Source organism: Platalea leucorodia (genome assembly GCF_965183815.1).
Source record: "Platalea leucorodia genome assembly, chromosome: 9".
NCBI lineage: Eukaryota > Metazoa > Chordata > Aves > Pelecaniformes > Threskiornithidae > Platalea > Platalea leucorodia.
This window is the reverse complement of record NC_138831.1, coordinates 40,408,002-40,427,303: the sequence shown is the minus strand read 5'-3', so window position 1 is coordinate 40,427,303 and position 19,302 is coordinate 40,408,002. Positions and strand designations below refer to the sequence as shown.

General features: G+C 39.6%; 2 protein-coding genes across 8 annotated transcripts in view; both read right to left on the bottom strand.

Moving 5' to 3' along the window:
* Positions 1–1,273: 1,273 nt before the first annotated feature.
* On the bottom strand, positions 1,274–14,997 carry HDC (histidine decarboxylase). Of its 2 annotated transcripts, XM_082322107.1 has the most exons (15): positions 14,955–14,997; positions 13,613–13,699; positions 12,657–12,756; positions 11,751–11,908; positions 10,724–10,896; positions 9,544–9,657; positions 8,027–8,149; positions 7,077–7,211; positions 5,967–6,110; positions 5,645–5,711; positions 4,639–4,801; positions 4,446–4,536; positions 3,169–3,267; positions 2,371–2,472; positions 1,274–2,183 (listed from the first exon to the last, which is right to left on the bottom strand). In XM_082322107.1, exons 4-15 carry the CDS (start codon positions 11,776–11,778, stop codon positions 1,425–1,427), a joined length of 1,998 nt encoding a protein of 665 aa, XP_082178233.1. In that variant the 5' UTR covers positions 11,779–11,908; positions 12,657–12,756; positions 13,613–13,699; positions 14,955–14,997; the 3' UTR covers positions 1,274–1,424. The 2 variants fall into 2 exon arrangements, with proteins under 2 accessions (XP_082178233.1, XP_082178234.1); XM_082322108.1 differs by lacking the exons at positions 13,613–13,699; positions 14,955–14,997 and having other exon boundaries at positions 11,751–13,235.
* Positions 14,225–19,302, bottom strand: part of GABPB1 (GA binding protein transcription factor subunit beta 1) — a 25,942-nt gene continuing 20,864 nt past the window's right edge. For 4 of the 6 annotated variants that reach the window (XM_082322113.1, XM_082322109.1, XM_082322112.1 and 1 more), the window contains one exon: positions 14,225–16,350. In XM_082322113.1, the coding sequence (XP_082178239.1) occupies positions 16,198–16,350 (153 nt within the window). In that variant the 3' untranslated portion in view covers positions 14,225–16,197. The remainder of the gene's footprint in view (positions 16,351–19,302) is intronic. The other 2 variants (XM_082322110.1, XM_082322114.1) reach the window with 2 other exon arrangements.

Sequence of the window (19,302 nt, the reverse complement as noted above, 5' to 3'; positions counted from 1 at the left end):
AACCAGACTCATTGTTTATATAACTTGAGAATAGTTGTACTGGGTCAGACTGAAGATCCATCTGGCAGAGTACACTGCCTTCAAGATGGGGTGATTGTAGATGTCTGGAAACAACTACCAAGAAGGCAGCAAGCATCTACCAGTGCTTTCCCAGAATAATCATAGAATCATCAAGGTTGGAAAAGACCCTTAAGATCATCGAGTCCAACCATTAACCTATCACTGCCAAGTCCATCTATACCATGTCCTCGAGCACCCCATCTATCCGTTCTTTAAATATCTCCAGGGATGGAGACTCAACCACTTCCCTGGGCAGCCTGTTCCAATGCCTGACCACCCTTTCGGTGAAGAACTTTTTCCTAATGTCTAACCTAAACCTCCCCTGGCGCAGCTTGCGGCCCTTTCCTCTCATCCTATCCGTTGTTACTAGGGAGAAGAGACCAACCCCCACCTCGCTACAACCTCCTTTCAGGTAGTTGTAGAGAGCGATAAGGTCTCCCCTCAGCCTCCTCTTCTAGGAGAATAATCTCCTAGCGATCATCATGCCTCCTGACTCAACAGTAGTATCTCTGAATTTAAAGCTGCCTTCAATAGATTTTTCTCCCCCCAATTTTTGCAATTATTCTTGAAAAATCTGTAAAATCATTGGCTTCTTGTAGCAATTAGTTTGCTGCATAGAGACCCTTTCTTCTGTAATGCCTCTTAGTTCTTCTGATATGGGAAAGGGTGAAGTATCATTCCTGCTCCCTTTCCTCATGCACTTGTGATTTACAGACCTTAGGTAATGCTTAGAAAGGCCACAGGTGCTTAGCAAGGGCAACTGCTCTTGCAACATGGTGGCGTAAAGCCTCCTGTGCACTGTAACTGATGAGCACAGATGGAGTGGCAGGGCTTGCTGTGTGTTTAAACTCGGGGAGTTTTAAAATTGCCCTAATACAGCAAAATCTCTTAGAGAGGTTACATCCTTCTTTTTGCACAGTTCAGAATTGATGTTAGCATTGTCTGCATACACAGATCCTCACAGCAGTCTAGAGAGTTTAAGTCAAGGTATTAAAAAAAAAAAGAAAATCAATGGTGCAACTAGAGAGCCAAATTGTTTACCCCCTGCTGAGGCCAGCATATTTTGTCAAAGTGGTTCTAGCCTACCACCTATCCGTTACCAGGACTGATAAGGCAGAAATTGGCATTTTCTTTACCACAGTCTACAAAACAGAGAGTTTCGTGTTATATGCCTACAAGATTTATTTGACATTTTAATCTATAAATACACAAGATTTCCACCAGTAAAAGCACAGGAATTTTCTCAGTGGTCATTGCCACTGCTTACATATGGAACAAAATAACATGTAGTATTGCATATGAATAAGCAAACTTTGGTTCTCTTTCTACCTGGAGAGGTCTTAAGGACCAATCTCTTGTACTTGTTAAACAATGGCTTGCAAAGGACAACAAGGCAGCTGGAGGCCACACTGAATGCTACACTCCGGAAAGCTTGGCACACTGTAGAACTTAATTAGTTTTTTGAAGGCACTTTTTTTGAGCATCATCACCTCTTCAGGCAGCCTGGAAAGAATTCTGGCATTTGCATGAGACTCCTTGTCAGTGGCTGCTGCTTTGGGGTTACATTGCTCAAGACCACCAGTCATTGGCACACTGTTGCAGCTAAGGGAACGTGCTGTCTTTTTTTTGCCTTGCACAGATAAATAACTGAATAAAAAAGAGGTTAACTTATGTTTGGTAACATTTTGGACATCTTCTGGAAAACAGTCATCTGGAGTATCCCCTTGACCTTTCACTTGTTGACTAATCATGCACATACTGGGACTCGCTTCTAGCTTCTTAGGCTGAACTACTATTTTTCTGGAAGGTGTTTTGTATTTTCCTCCATCTAGATAAAGCTGAGAAGCACTACTCATGACATCAGAACTAGGCTTCACTATCATATTAGGGATTCTTGCCCCATCACCAGAATTGATGCAGTGCAACCCATAATTCTGGCTAACGATCTGAGCTGCAGTGTGTTGAATGATGTTCCAGTCTTGCAGAATATCTTCCCGGGTTGTGAACTGAGACGTTACAGTAAAGCGAATGATGAACTTGTCATGAATGGTTGCTGGAATAAGGAAGAGCCTGCCAGAACTGCTTAGTTCTTTCAGGAGTTTTTCTGTCAGCCAGTTGGGACCCTGTTTTAAATATGAATAAGAAAAAAAATACTATTGTTAGAATTTCTAGTGACATCCAAACATCTCTGTAAGAATTCCAGTATGAGAAATTCTTACATGAAAGTTTATTCACAGTTCCTAATGCCTGGGGAGAGATCAGCTGTGGTCAATTAATTTGAAAGAAACATGCAGAAGGCCCAATCTTTACCTTTAAACGAAATACAACCAGTCCAAGATGTCTCTTGGCAGGAATTTCAAAGAGTGGATCACTTTTAACCAATGATTCAAAGAATTTGGCTGTTTCAGTACCCTATAATTAAGGAAAAAAAGTAGTTATGTATTGGTTTGTCACAAATCCACTGTAAGACACCAAATTAAGTAGTTAAAAAGAATTCCTTTCCTTACTAGAACACATCATTCCAATGCATGAATGGCAGCAAACAGAAGAATGACAACAAAGCTAAGAATTTTAAAGTCTGTCTGTTTGCCCCAGCCCTTGACAATGAACAAGAGTAAGGACTATACATGGGAATTTTCTAGAAGAAGGTTTGACAACAGAACGTGCCTTCTCAGATTAGAGTCCTTTTGCGGCAACCGCTGATCCACAATATGATCCCTTGTATTTACACTCCATCAAAGACTTAAGCCTGTAAATTTTCATAGCAATGGCTTCAGCCATCCACCACAGCCTGCCTCCCAAACAGCTGCCGCTTTGCCTCAAAGAAGGCTTCTACAGACAGCACCCAGTAATGTGCAGAAGGCACTGACTTACCGAGTCGCTTTCCCTTGCCTATTGCTTCCAAGAAGGGTACAGGAAATATTTTGTCTACAGAGTCAATCTTTACAGATTACTTAAAGAGTAAAGCAAGCACGCATTTAGCATTCACATGCAAGCTTTGTGTGCGAGAGGATTTCTGTTACTCATCTTTGCATCACTGAATTTATTAAACTCGGCTACCAATAAATGAACGCAATACATTTACACTTGCATTGTTAATTCACATACATGTCGGACATGAGCTTGAAGCTTTTTCACCCCGAATGAACGAATCACAAACCACAGCTTCAAAGAACGAAATCGACGACTCAGTGGAATTTGCCAGTGCTGTAAAAACACAACAGTGTATCAACGAGTGCAAAAACAACAGAAAGGAGCCTCCCTTTACACCGCTAGGTCTGGTGCTTCAGACTCAGGTCAGAAATCTCTGTTGATGCAAATAATTTCATATTACTGAAAACCTGCTAAGCCTAGGAAATAGCCAAAGAAACGCTATGTCTACGTATTTTTCAATTATTTCCAAAAATAAGATTTTGGCTATTCCCCTTAATCTATGGCCTATTTATGCTTAGAATGTTTAGTTAATTACCAGCTAATAACAAAACCTTCTTGCATTTAAAGAGCATTATCAATTTAAGATGTGTCCATTTACACTTTAGGACGGAGCACTCATTTCAGTTCCTGGAATGTGCATATTTAAGTGCCATCCTGACTATTTTCCCAAATCAACTATGAACGGCGAGAGCTGATACAGGGATAGACCCTTCCAGAGGAAGTAACACCTCTACTGCATGGAAAAGAGTGACAAAACGCGTGAAGGCGTACTCCTAGGGAGCTACACAATTACACGCAGGGTCCTATTTAACCACAAGAGGGACTCGTTGATATATTCCCCCCCTTCTCTAGTGAAAAGCACTATTGATTTCAAGAAAACAACTATCTTTTCAGGACTAGGGTGAGATCATAGCAGAAACAATTGGCAGTGAATATTCTTTTGTTTTACTGGACTGAAATCTGCTGTAAGATGGATCTAAAGTGAAATGCCTCTTAGCTCTCCTATGAATACCTTAATCTGAAGAAAAACATAATTCATTCTACTACTGTTTCAGAGCATGGTGTTGCCATTGCTTACTCTTTTCTCTTTTCTATTCCATATCAGAAATACAAGAAAACCAGCCAAAATGCCATCAGTAGGAATTACTTCAGCAACACGATGCACAGAATGACCCTTCTAACTAAGGTGGCAATGCTGAATCCCCATCTGTGTAAAAATCTTCAGTACTTCAATCTCTATATCTGAAAGCAATTTTAGAATAATTTTCATAACCAGGGCTCACTTCAAAGTTTTACTATTTAATCTGGATTAGGATCTCAATATAATTGGTTTTATGCTTTTACGCTATAAGACCAGCTATAAGATAAGCACAGTCCAGAGTGTGAGGAATTTCGCATTCTGTTTGAACATTTTATAGGCAATTTAAAATATCAACTCAAATACAACTTACCATGAAATCAACAGCAGCCCCTGAATTAGGATGTCTGAGGTAGACAGGGTTAACACTGAAGGTTTGATGTAACTTGTATTTATCTTTAACCCTGTCAATTGTAGAATAAACTGTATTTAGCAAAGAATTGTGCAGAAAAAGACTTTGCAATTTGCATGTTATCCTTTTGGTGTTGTGTTTTGCCTTTACTCACCAAAATCCAGTGCAGTCAAAATGAACCATCATCCATTTAGAAGGGTTAAAAGTAAAGGAATCTGCATATTCAATTCCATCCAAGAACAATCGAAATTCAGGACATACAAATGCTGTTCCTGCATATGCAGCATCAATATGAAGCCAGAGTCCCTCAGCATCACCTGTTGGAATTGAAATTGTTGTTATGTAAGGGACATACGGAATCAAAGTGTGTGCTTAATCTCTCCTCTCTGAAAACTGGGTGCATGGTTTTGCAGGAGGCAGACAGGCTGACAACAAATCAGCAAGCCAGACAAACAACTGACAATCTAGTTTTATTCTAAAGCTGTGGATCCAGAACCCCAAAATATAGGATAATGCTGAAATCAGATGGACTCTGTAACAAAATTCACTATTCCGTATTTGAGTGAGGCTTTTTAATGTTTGATTTCTGCACCTGCCTTTTTACTAAGTGAAATTCCCCAGTACAATGCAGTTGCACAAAGCTAGAATAAAGACACAGTGGCAAGCAAAAAGGACCCAAAGACAGAAGCCACACTCCAACCCATAAGAGAAAGTGCCGCAGGTCTTCAGCAGCTTCTTGGCAGAAGTTGTGCTGGAACAGAATCTGCAGCCATGTCAAATTTACCTGTTGAACTGGTGGCTACAAAGGATGTCCTACCAAACACTACCTTCAAAACTCCTTTGCTAGGTTAAATATTTATGTATCCATGCTACAACGGTACTGCACTCTGTCCTGTACAGTCCGTATTCCCTGAATAACCACATTGAAGACTTATCCGTTGACAAATTTCATCCATCTTGAATAGAATGTATTTTAGCATCCTAATCTAAATCTTACAGAAATCACTGCAAAGTCTTGCGCTGGCTCCACCAATCTTTGAGACATCTGAAAAACTCAGCTGATTAGTGTTTCTACTCTCCTTGATTTTGGCATGAAAAATTCTCATACTATCTTTTCTGTGCTATCATAGTTTAAAATCAGGGGAAAAAAAGACACTTACAAACTGGGCCCAGTTCTGAGAGATTGTCAAAAGCACAGACACCGGTTGTACCCAAAGTTGCACACACCTAGAAGAAAACAAACCTGTTAAGATGGCATTTTTTTAATAAATGGATGTGACACTTTAAAAGTGGAGGGGCTACCATATACCGTCGACATTATATTAAAATTTTTTGTTCAATAAAATAGAAATTGTTCTATAGACTTTCACATTCAGCTAAGGTGTTTTAACACCATAAGAAATGTTTCAGATGATGTAATTTTATGCTGACAGTAAGAATACGACACTATGTCAATACCCCCAACCAGAAAGTTGAACATACAAAGACTGGGACTAGGCCTTTCTTTCTGTCTTCTGCAATGGCTTTCTTCAAAGTTTCACCTCTGAGGGAAAAGTTCTCATCCACAGGCAGAAATTTCATCTTCACAAGAGAAATCAAGCCAGCCTTTTCTACAGAAGAATGTGCCTTTTAAAAAAAAAGAAACAGTAAGAAAGCAAGCTCTGAGGCTGAACAGCTGTGATAAGTTATAGCCTTATAAAAGACAATGGTTGCAAGAAAAGCAGAGATAAAAATCCTTATTATAATCCATACTAATACAAGTCTGAAAGTTTCTTCTTTGTGAATAACTGAAAGAATTAATACACTGTAATTCCAAGGCATGCGTATGCTCCATTTATTAGGGTAGTGGTCTCTAGAACGTAATAGTAGGCATCCTTGCCTTGTGTTTGGAGGGCCATTTATCAAAACTCAGATCTTAAAGGACCCTCTACCAATAGATCAACCTCAGTTTATTCCCTCCTCCCTGCCATAAGAAAATAAAACCTACTGAAGTGTGCCTAATTCTGGGCTGGGGTAGACTAAAACCCCCCACAGGAAAAAGCCGTTTTAGATACTAAGAGAGAAGCAGCATGAGGGCCTCTCCTGTTGCAGTTTTCACAGGGGAATATGATTGTTCAGGTCAGGAGTCCGCGGACAGAACAGGTTTGCAGGCAGAGTCACAGTACTGCGTAGATGTTTCCTCCAAGAACGAGCACAGAGACCTGGAGTGGAGACCACAACCAGGACCAGCACTGAGGTCACCCCCTGAGCCTGCCTGTCTCCGAGGGGAAGGAGGCTCTGAAGAAACAAGAGCTGAAGCAGCAGGAGATCAGCACCGAGTCACTGAAGTAAGGCTTTGTGAAAAACGGGAAGGAAGTGCAGAAATGAGTCATGTGAACTAGTCTCTTGAGGGCTACCAGGACCCTACAAAACCTCATCTCACACTAATTTCGTTTCCCCATCTGCAGAAAGCAACGTTAGAGGGATTCGTACATGCTTGTGAGACATTAATGTTTGTGTTTTTATCTTGGTACAGAAATGCAAGTTCACATTGTATGGTCTGGGTGAGAGAGCAGAAGCGAATTTGTTTTCTTTGTAACCATAAGAACCTACTTGATCAGATGCATAAGCGACGAGGCGAGAATTGAGTGAGGACTCATCAGTGTCTGGCTCAGAAACCTTCATCTCCAGAATTTTGTTTTTCCTTGCTGCCAGCAGCGCGACCAAGGTTGATTCACTCACAGTGCTCTGCAAAGACATTGCTCGTTTACTGCACCATATTGCTACTTTATTGATTTACTGAAGTGCTCAGCTGCCCGCCCCTTCTTTTTTTCTACTACTGCTTTTCTGGGATGCAGGGGGAAGTCACTAGCTGAGGAGCAGCTCTCTGGGCCAGCAACAAAAAACAAAGCCTTTTAACTGCTGTATATTTTTAACATGCAGGACCAAGTTGGGGGGAGTACATAAATCACATTTTCCTTTTGTTCTTCTACAGCTAAAACGTAGTATCTCCCATAAAAATTACAAACCTGAGCAAAGCTCCTTACAAGAACACAAAGCCTCAGCACTGATTCTCGGGGACACTTGCTTAGGCCTTATGAAAGGAAGTAAAGGTTCAGGCCCTGATCTTGCAACTCTGAGACACACAAAGTAGACATGAGAAAAAGGAAAAACAATTTCTTGTGTGGCTAAGGACTGCTGGCAGAAGGACAGTGGCAAGAATTCCCCCTCTAGTTATGTAAGAATCACTTTAGTGAATAATTTGGTGATGTGAAACAGACTGAAGAAACTGAATCTGACTCTCATTTATCCTTAATAAGGCCACAAGAGTACCTGCTCCTTGTCCGTAACACAGTTAGGACTAAAAGCAATAGCAATTCCTATTGTATAATCTTCTATATTTAATGCTTAAATTTGGGAAATTAATGTCAAATTGGGATTTGTCTCTATTCAGTCTCATAGAGCAAATCTTGTTGGTTTTGCCTCCAGGAAGACTATCACCCAGAAGGAAATCACTTGAGTGAAAACAAAATGTTGATGAAGCCACCTCTGATCTCCCTCACCTGTAATACCCCTCCGCCCACACTGTCGGGATGGTGGTGCAGGAATTTGTCTGGAAGGCCCAGCATTTTAGCCAACCAATCCATCACATTCATTTCCAGTTCCGTACAGGCTGGACTGGAGGCCTAGAAAAATCAAAAAAAAGAGAATCAGGGTGTAATTCACCTGCAAACACGGTAAGAATATAACCCTTAGAGTAAACCACATATCACATCTTAATTAAGAGCTATTAACACTTTTTAATTGTCTTGGGAGAAATCTCACTTAGATGCAACAAAGACAGATGACAAGCTTTGTAGCATTGGATATATAAGCAGCTAATTGTGTAATCCTATGGCCCATACCGAGCAGAACACAAAGCTCTTGTAATAAAAATTACGTTGTTTGGTGTGTTCTGTAATACAGACCTCTATGTTAAGGTTGAGGGTGAGCCCCAGGTACCTTGCTCATTACCAGTTGCTCTCTTGGAACACCAAATACAGAGACTCTCACCAGCCACCTTAAAATGCTCTCTCCGGATTACCTGCATCACCTCAGTGTTGAGCTTGTAAACTCTCAATAATTTGAGAGTCATTAAAAAGAATCACAATGAGCCATTTGAGATGAAACCGTGGAACTGCAATTCACCACACAAGAACATGCTCTTTGTCCCTAAAGAGAAAGGGCACTGATGCGTCTTTCAAGTGAGAGTTAAGGGAGGCTTTTTGAAGAGCAGCAAAAGAAAGGTTAAAGCTTCTTCTGCAGCATCCAGCTTTCCACTTACTTACGAAAGAATCAGTTTATCTTGTAAACTTAACAGAAATCTATCAGAACTAGGTTGAGGGCATGGAAATGGACATTTCTGAGTGTGCAATGAGCTAATCTGATACAACTACATTGAGACCATAACCATAAATTTCTTATAGGTTTATGAGCTTTTACTGTTTTCTTACACGGAGACATACATCTAAAAATCTGGGCAACCTTGCCACTGGGGAAAACATTGGCTTCAGAACGCTACTGAGGTATGTAGAGTCATAACTAAGTAGCGCTGTGCAGCTGCTGCAGGAGGATACAAAAATACTCAGATATTCTGGGACAGGCCACCAAACAATTATTTTCAGAAGAGGAAAAATAGGAAATGTGTTCTCTCAAAGGAGCAGGAGAACTGGAATGAAGCCCAACCTAGCCTGCAGTCATGGATGGTGGCTGCTCTATTGCCTGCAGTGCTTGTGTAACAGTCTTGGCACTGAGACTAGACAACAGGGAACAATGTTCACAGCTAGATATGCAAAGAATTAGAAAACAGACATTTCTAGTGGTATATTTTCTTCATTCACCTCTTACTACTAGGCAATGTTTGCTCTTAATGTATTCTATTTTTTTTTTCCAAGTGATATTTTTCATTTTTGCAAACATACAATTGGTTAAAGTAAATAATTATACTGACTCACAGAACAAGAAGAATGACTATGACCTGCTCCTGTGTAATACACACAGGAAATGAATATCTAAAATAACAACAACAACAAAAAATTACCCATGTGAATCCCAAGCAGTTAATTGCATCAGCCAACATATCTCCAAGGAGTGAAGGCCAGGAAGTAAGCGCTGGAAAGTAGGCATGCATGTGTGGACTTTGCCAATGAACTACCTAGAACAAAATTATCTAGAAGTTAAGTCTGAAAATGTCACAAAATTCTGCATGAGATGTAGTGATTAGCATCTGCTTCAAGTCATGGAAAAGGATCACAGCAACATAATATGTGCAATTATAGATCTGCTACCAGAAAGCTACAGAGATAATATCAACAGGAATGCAGCACTAGCAAATGATAACACTGTGTCGTTATTAGATAAATTCCAAATTATAGCAAACGCATTTATCTGAATTAAACAGGCAGACAAAGATTCTGAACAGGAAAGAATGGTCTTTTGAACATTGCACAACAGAGTCAGTAATCTTTATCGAAATATTTATCTTTATAAGGGCAATTCTTGCAACAAAGTTGGTCTTGCTCATTTTGTCAAACAACAGCTTGCCTTTAGCTACACATAGCAACTTACAATTAGATAGCCCCCCTCGATACACCTGAAGGAGCTTGTATGTGGGACACCAGCATAAGCATGTTTAATGGGAATACCCCTCCTACAGCAGACCAAGTTTCTGCAAACATCTATAAAGAAAATTTTAAAATAGACTTTGAAACAGCTTCTTACATAAAACGTTTAATTAGGTAATATGAACTCCCTTAGCAGAATCTGCAGTATTTATGTACAAGAGGAAGGAGGCATTTACATTCAAAGAGCAGGAGACAAGTCGTAGATGTAACATGACCTCGGGCGAGAGATGTTTCACCTTGCTGTGCCCGAGTTTCCACATCTCTGAAATTGAGATGATGCAGTTGAGTAGGTAGAGGCCTTGGGAAGCTAAATTCACCAGTGTCAGAAAATCATTGTTTCCCTCTAAGCAAACATGAGTTATTCTTAATGTATAAAATACTTCAAAAATACATTCAGTCTATCCCCTAAAATTATAGTTAGGAACACAACAGTAATCTCCAGAATCCTTCTGTGGATATAACGTCTACAAGACTTATTCTACATTTTGGGTGCTTTATTTATTTAGATAAATGTTCTGCAAAACCTGTGCATTGGATTTGGTGTTCACCCCAGGTAGTAACGGCTTCTTCCTGTCATGATTATACTTTATTTCTTACCCCAGGCATAATAATCTTCTCTATATCCCCAAAGATGTTGTCCCAGCTGTCTGGGTCCATTGGGGCAGAATCCGGCAACTGGGCTCTCATGTAACCTGGCTGTACATCAGGAGTCACCCGTCTCTCTCGCACATTGCTCAGGTACTGGCAAATGTAATCCACCATCTCTTTCCCTGGAAGAGGCAAACCAGCGCTTTGAGTTTCGATTGCGGGAACACTAACTAGTAGTGCTAGCACTTCACACAGTCTGTCCTTAGCATTGGACAGGGCTTTGGATACTACTCCCAGGATAGCCACAGGAACTAACCTTCCTCCTACACCCTACTTGTCCCATCTAATGATGTAGGGACACAGCTTCTAGAACAGGCTTCATGGGGACAGAACAGATTCACAGGGTTATTTCAGTGTCGTCATTGAATAGTTCAAATATACCTTTAAAATACAGTCATGGTACAAGTACAGTTTGTTTGATTACTGAGAGGATAGACAGATTTTCTTGCCTACAAATTAACTGAAACTGCATTTCACGAAAATTAAATTTGCATAATGCCCCATACTTCCCTGTTGTTATAGCATACCCCCTTTTGCACCCTCTGAAAACAGCTGCACAGCTCCGCACCTTTTCTCCACTTTTTAGGCAATCTCCGCCAGCCCTGGGACCAAACTTTGCTCCCCATCTCCAGAACTGTGCCAGTATCACTGGAGTTTCATGGTGTCAGCTGGGGAAGAGCCACTGTCCATAACCCCTTAGCACAAGTCTATTCAGAATCACAGTTTTGCAGCTTTCCCAAAGTATTTTAAATGTAAGACCAAAAAGCCTACGTCATCCACTGACTCCAAATCCATTCATTTAAACTCAACCCTGGGACACATTTTTGTCTCAGCCTCAGCAGATCTAAGTCTCAAGGACATGTGTGCAAATTAAGAATACATAGCCCATCCTAATTTGGGGTACCACTCCCGGCCCTACAACAGTTGATCTCCGTGAGCAAATGCTACCCGTTTCCAAGAGCAGAGGATCACTCACCTCTCCGTCTGTATTCCTCAGGCTCCATACTGATTCCTTGTAAAAGCACCTCGTCAAACCTGGACCACGGCCTTTCGGGAGCTGTGGGCAGTTTGGTCTGGTGCCCTGCTAGCTGCTTCACCCTTTATAGCTCCCTTTATCTCTCAGACTCACGCATTCTGGAAAAGGTTTAACGTGGGCAGGTTATTGGTGAGTGTTTATCTAACTCCTCCCAGCTGAGGGCTTTTACAGTCTCTCGTATGTTCTCATCTGTGCTCTTTTGATGTGTAAGATAGCGTATCTCTACCAGGAGCTGCCTCTGCGCTAACCCTTTCCCATTTTCAAACAATCTTTCAGAAGTCTCACAGTAATCCATGTCATGAATATAAGACACTAACATCAGACTTATGGGAGAGAAAAAGCTCAAGAGCTTCACTAGCAGTAGTCATTAAAATAAGGCACCTAACAAATTTGATGCTGCAGATGGGGAACTTTTTTTTTTTTTTAATAAAAGAATTGCAGGACTGAGTTTTCCCGAGAAGAAAGTATACCTGCATCCCCACAAGTCTTCAGTCCCTTGCTGCTACAAGGAAAGGCCTTACAATTATTGCCAGTTCCAGAACTGCAATACAAAGCAGCAATGATCCTCTTTGTGCACAGATTTCCTGCCCTTCCAGATCAGACCAGGTAACCCTGCAGGGCAATGTTCCTCCACTGATATCACCCTAGAGTGCTGAGCTGAGAAAATGCATCTTTTTCCCCCAACCGTGCTTGCTTCTCTCACATATTATATGCATAAGCACTGGGATTTGGCCTTGTATCTCCAGAATTCCTCCAAGTCCTCCACCTGGACTGTTCTCGGTTTGGAAGAACAGCCGTGTAGATTCCCCCTTGTTCCAATTTTAGGACCTGAAAACACATCCTGACCTGTCTTTGTCAGCACGACCTTGGACACTGTACTCAAGGTTGAGCGCTTATGGTCTTCACCAGAAGGAACTCACTTGCTCTACACTGATACCAGGCAGCCCTGGGAAAAGAGAGAGGTCTAAGAGAGAGGACGAAGCACCAGAAATGATTACATAGTGCAATACATGCTTGCCCTATTCTTGCTATACCCTAGGCTCCTGCTCAGGGTTGGCCCTGTGGGAGACAGGACGCCAGGCTAGGCAGCCCCTTCGTCTGCTACACGACAGCAGTGTCTCTGTTCTCACCATACAGAAGAGAACCGGCTGTCCGAGCAGCTTTGATTTTCTGCCTCATGCACTATAATGCAGCCTAAACTCTTTCATTATTCTAGAAAGTTGTTACAGCCTTTCTCCGCAGCGTACTTTCTACAGAACAGTGTGAAAACCTTTCCTAGTTTCTGCTGCGATTAGATATTCGAGAAAGAACTGTTTCATAGATATGACAAAGATGCTCTGATACATGCACATCAGATTAATATACTGAAATAAAAAACTGATTAAAATGCATTGAAAGAAGAAGTGCAGAAAAAAACCCATACTATATGCGTATTCATCTGCTTTATCTCACATTTCTCTGGAAACATTAGGAAAAAAGAACAAGCTGCCTACACACTTAATATTAATTTATGACCCTTTCTTGGCTTTACTGTAAATGCTACCATAAAGGGGAACAAAGAAGGTGAGAAGGGACTGGCATCAAGCACAGGGCCAACTCAAAAAGAGCTCAGTTCTCAAAAAATGTGATTCTGGCTCATTACAAGTAACCGATGTATTACTTTAATATATGGACGGCTGTTCAAAGAAAGCTGGTAGCTAACTACATTTATGATTTCAATTTGGACCAGCAAATAAGGAGCAATAGTTTTAACAATGTTTTCAGAGCTAAACCACACAATAAATATTCCATGTGACATATACCCTACGCCTTTGCTCAGAGGTGATAGTTCCATCAGGTTGGTTTCTCGTTCTGTGCAGAAGATAACAAACAGCAGCTCCTGTTCAGAACTAGAATAAAATAGGTGATAATGAATTACAGGTAGGGTAAATATTGCTGGTGCTAAATAAATTTTTGTTATAGCTACCCTGCACTGGAAAGGATTTTGCTACCGACCGCGAGGAACAGAATATTTGCTCACAGGAAGCAGAATTAATAGAAAAGGTTCTTTTCATTGTTTGCTACAAAGGTCTGTGCCGTCAAAACCGTGGGAAATTCTCCATTTGGACGTGAACATTACCACTATCACCACTCAGACTAACGCCGAAATTCTTATCGGTATTAAGAGTTCACAGAGATTAAACTGTAGTTAAGTTTGTGGGATGTGAGGACACAAACGTTATTTTGATCACAGAGTAATTCAATTGGAGCAATGCCTAACCAGCACATTTAACTTGACTAACCGGTTCCTGCATTTGCTAGTGACATAATGGACACTTTCTTGAAAAAACCCTAAAATATAGCAATTTCCAGTTAGTCACTGCACAAGGCTCGCTTCAAGTCCTAGTACCAGCTGAGCATGATTATATCCTTGAAAATAATTCTTCTAAAAACCACCATCACCAATTTTCCATTTTTTATTACCTTTTGATTATTTTGGGGTCAAATTTGCCAAATTTATACCAATACTAGGATATTTAGGATTTTTTCTTAACTGCCAATTCTATAAACTCAAGTCAAAGTCTGAAGAAGGAAGATTTTACTTCCTATTGTGTAATGAAATTCTTTCCCCACTCCTCCCTCCTACCTTTGAAAGCTATTCTAAGCCTAAAACTGTTTTTTCATATTTTTCTGAATGCCTAACACAGCACAGCTTTGAGCTTCTAATGCGCATACAAAACAATTGAAATGGAATTGATTCTACACTATATGTATGTGGAAAAGATATTTAATTGTAAAATAGAAAAAGTAGGCCAGAGTACAGTTTTAAGGGTAATTCTTCTGTGTACAGTATAGGTAAACTAGACTTTTTGCCTAAGTTTATATAAACAATTCCATAAAAGCAGTGAAACATGGAACAACAAAGCAAAGCACAACGAGTTTTATCTTACAAAAAAGGAATCTGCACAGTAGTTCAAAATTTAATGTAACACAGCACTGAACAATCTTAAGGCAGCTCAGTCTAAGCACAGGACTAGAAGCCAGGAACTCCTGAGGTCTGTTCCCAGGTCTACCACAGATTCACGTGGTCTTAGGCCAGTCGTTTAACACTCCCTGTGTTGCACTTATACCAGTTATAAAATTGAGACAATAACACTCACTTACCTGCCTCAGGCAGTACGGTAAGGGTTCTTTAAAAGATTTTACAACGCTCTGAAGATGTAACGTGCTATATAAATCCTAAGCATAATAGATCACTGCACAGACACACACAAACACAGTATCACAGTGAAGAACAATGATGCTAGGTAAGAAGAGCATCACTACAACGTAAAAAAATTAATTGTCCAATTGCATAATTAAAATGCAAAAGTCTGTTTAGAAAAAATGTATCACTGAAATAATTTCAAGGCTATTGGGGAAAAGAGATCAATAGGAATATTCTAAAAGAACTACTATGTGTGTTCCAGTGGAGACATTCTTTTCATTACTGAACTTTAAAATGTTTGTACGGGAAAATTGTAAGACACACAAAGTGAAGTTTCAATGCCTCCACTACCAAATTTTAAATTGCCTCTAATATGTAAATTAAGATTTTTTTGTTCTTTTTAATTACAAATTACATTCTTCCAAGGAATATACCATCCACAATAAAACTGGCTGCTAGCTTACTTGAAATGACCTATAGGCTAAACATTTTTCTCATAATTTTTCTCATCTTTGCTGAAAAATACCTATGCAAGATGTATGTGTAGAAATTATAAAAACATGCAGCATATGTACAAACTGAAAAGTTTAAAAAATATTAGCTTCATATACATGTAAATCTACTTGGATATATCTGAAATTAAATATAAAAATTTCACCACCTAAAATAAAAAAAAACCAAAAATGGTTTTCAGAGAATCTGAGACAACTACTTAAAGCTGTACAAAGATTTCCACGTGGAAATGTCTTATTCAGAGAAGTTTAAGTTGTTACCATGTAGAAATAACTGTTAATTCATTTTGTCACATAATTCGTTTTCAAGTTGTCAGCTTAAATCAACAACATCACCCTTAAAACTGTTCTGTTTTTCAGAAGTTAGATTCGTACTAAAATCAAAAATTTCACAAAAACATTGGCTTCTCATGTTTCTGGATCCCTTCAAAAAGATTTATCAACTCATTTTGAAACTGTAAAAAAAACAACTATTTACAGTATTTCATTTTAAATACTTTTCACAATTTCTAAATTCAGAGTTTTTATGTTACAAGAAACTCATCAGAGCTCACGGCGTAAGTCCAGTTATCAACTTGTAGCATCTTCTCTATCATGTAATCCTGTGTCTGTACCTATATAGCGTACAGTTCAAGATTGTACTGCAGGTTTTTGAAAGTAACAGGCTTTGCAGTATGTTCATTTTTTATTAAACAGCTTCTTTATTAGTCTGGAGGCGGTTCATTGCCTCTAACTTCTGCCGATAGGCCTCTGCTTCTTGTTCTTTCTTTAGAAGCTGCTGACGATATTTTTGTGCTTCTCTGTTTGCCTCATCCAGCTGTTTCTGAAGAGTTTCTCTTTCCTATTAGAAACAGAACCAGCAATATTTTGTCAAATATGTATCAAATGCAAGTTAAAACGGCAAATACTTTTCCTTTACATGCAGCTCAAGTGTTAGGGTATCATGTAGAAACTGTCCAGTTCTTACTCGGGCAAACCTATATGAATGCTGCTGTGTAAAACAGACATCAAGTATCACACCAGACAACTCCCCACAATTAAGGCTCGAAATGTAAATATAGTAAACCCAAGTTTCTTTAGCTGCAAAGATACCAAGCAAGTCTTCATGGAAAAAGAGTGAAATAAAGTGGAAGCATGGTGATCAAATACTAACATAATAGATTAACATTTCTCCAATGACTCAATTCCCTTTGTTAATGTTTTTAAATTGGAATCCAATCTAACAGGATTGTCCCTTTCTGTTGTATTTCTAATCAGGCAGTATAAAGAAAAACTGTTACCTAGCAACAGTTTGCACTGGAAAGTGACAGCTGCCCACTAACCGAAATATATACATAACTGGTTTCTAAATGAAGTGATCTGAAGTGATTGATACTATGCAATCCAGAGGTATAATTACCTCCCCAAGGACACCACATTTTTATGAATTAACAGGCATGTAGCTAGATAAGCTTTTTCAATTCAAAAGGAGTAACTTAAGGCTCTGTCCTGCATACAAGTTTGCTGGGGATGGCTATAAAATGGTTTCCAAGCAAAATAATACAGGAAATGCCACTTCCCATGAAGCTGCCTTAGGAACTAAGGAGAATGTATTTCTGTCTCCAGTGATGTAGGTACTGTCATTTTGTTTGATGCTGCACTGAGCCCAATTGAAAAAGCAATTTGCTTGGAAAATAGTTTTGTTTTGATCTTCAACCAAATACCATTTCATTGAAGTGCATCATACTTTTATGAGTAAGGTAGTATTTGATTTCAAATCACTTTCCACTGTAGTTGTTACGTAGCCACAGGAAGGAGGTTGTCAGAGAAGCGAGCTATCTCCCAGAAAAACAAAACTCTTATCAAAAACTGAGGCCCAGTGAAAATAAGTTGCCTTTTCACCTTATTCCCAGCCCAGCAGTTCAGTATCACATTCCCATTTAATACCTCAAACAGTCGTTAGAAGTTTCTCCCCCCACATCCCCATAAGAGCATCCCTATTCTTCACTTCTTTGATGCACTCACATATTTTCATGATCAGAGCCTGAAAATACAAAATACTCTGCCCCCCTTCTACTTGCTACTGTTCTCAGTACTTGTCACAGTCACATTTAGCAGTCACATGCTGTGCTGAATGTGCTGGAATATAATGACATAGGTGATCAGATCATTGCTAACAGCAGCATCTGTATAGCAAAAACAACAGGTGAAGGAGAGCTGTTATTAACAGGTTATAAAGACTAGCTATAATACAGAACAGAACAAACTCCACTGAGTGCAACCTGATTCTACATAGGGCTTTAAGAGCTGAAGGAAGCTAGCTAGGGTTTGCTTCATTTGGAGCATATGCTGATAAAATGAGAGCTCATCTGATCTTGCTTACTTATTCGAAAAGGAAGTTCAGCTTCCACCTCTGAAAATTTGAATTCTGCTTTTTAAGCAACTTTATGAATGGCCAACCCATGTAGCAATGAGACTGACAAAGGCCAAATGAACGGTAGAGCCTACATCTCAAAGGATCTGAAATACACCAATGATGTTCCAGCACCAGTCCAACCAAAACATACTGCTATTTCTGTAAGTTATCTAGGTAGCTTAAGGGGAGCCAACAGCTTACATAAAACAGCCCCGTGGAGTAGAAAGTTGGTGACAAGAGCTACAAAAAAATTCTCAGGGAAGCAGTCATAACAGTTTATCCTGCTACAAGTGGAAAGCAACATTTCCCTCTTGAGGGCACTCAGCTCTGGGATATATGAGCTGGGCATTATCCATCTCATGAAACTGTCACATAAAAAATGTCAGAAATCTACTACTGGCAAGAAGCAAAGCTGCTCTATCTACTGGGCTGCAGAAGAATAAGACCCACCAGTAGCTCACTGGCCAGTGGTTCTGCGATGCATTACAAAAAACAAGGCGCTATCACTACTATGGAGTGTGTGCAGACTGCAAATGCTTGGGAGTGGAGAGGTTCTCAGACCACATCTTATGAGTATTTCCCACAGAAGAGAGAAATAGAGCCATGTACCCATCAGGAGTATAGCACATTAAAGAAGGGATAGAAAAAAAGGAAAAAAATAAGTCTCATTAGCAGAGACAAGAAGATAAAACCAGTATCTACCATACAGACTAGCAATTCAAAGCATGTAGATTAGTCCAGCAGCTAATAGGTGTAGTTTTCAGACAGTCATAGTCCTACCGTAAAGAGAATGAGTTAAGGAATTGAGGCCAAGTATACTCTCTAACTAGGCAGTGGAAAGAAACCAATGCTTCTGGAGAAGCAATGCAGATCCACAGTGGACTGAACAGTGAAAAGTGGTTCCTTAACTTTGACATCTAGAATAGGGAGGACTACATCTGGTCTATTATTTCACCAAATCCAGAAAGTGTTCTTAGGGCATTCTTTAGAACACAACTGAAAGAGTTCTAATTATCTGAAATCCTTTTGTATCAGCATAAAAACCTACCCAGGTAAAAATCAAATTAGACGATCCTCAGTGCTCTTAAGAAACTTTCTATTTTATCAGGCAATTTTCTTCATTACATGTAACTTTTCTTAACAGTCTATATATTGACAACAGGGACACACATAACTAAAATAACCAAACCAAGCATTCTTTTTAACAACAGAAAAAGCAGGGATATGAATTCACTAATATAATTAATTCACAATTATGACTTTTTTTTCTTTAGTCTAATGAAATTATTGTCCTGATTCTAATACATGTCACTTTTCAAACATGCAACATGGGAAAGACAGTCAAATTCAAGAATGAAAATAAAAATCACTGTATGTTAATGAATTATGCATGAAAAT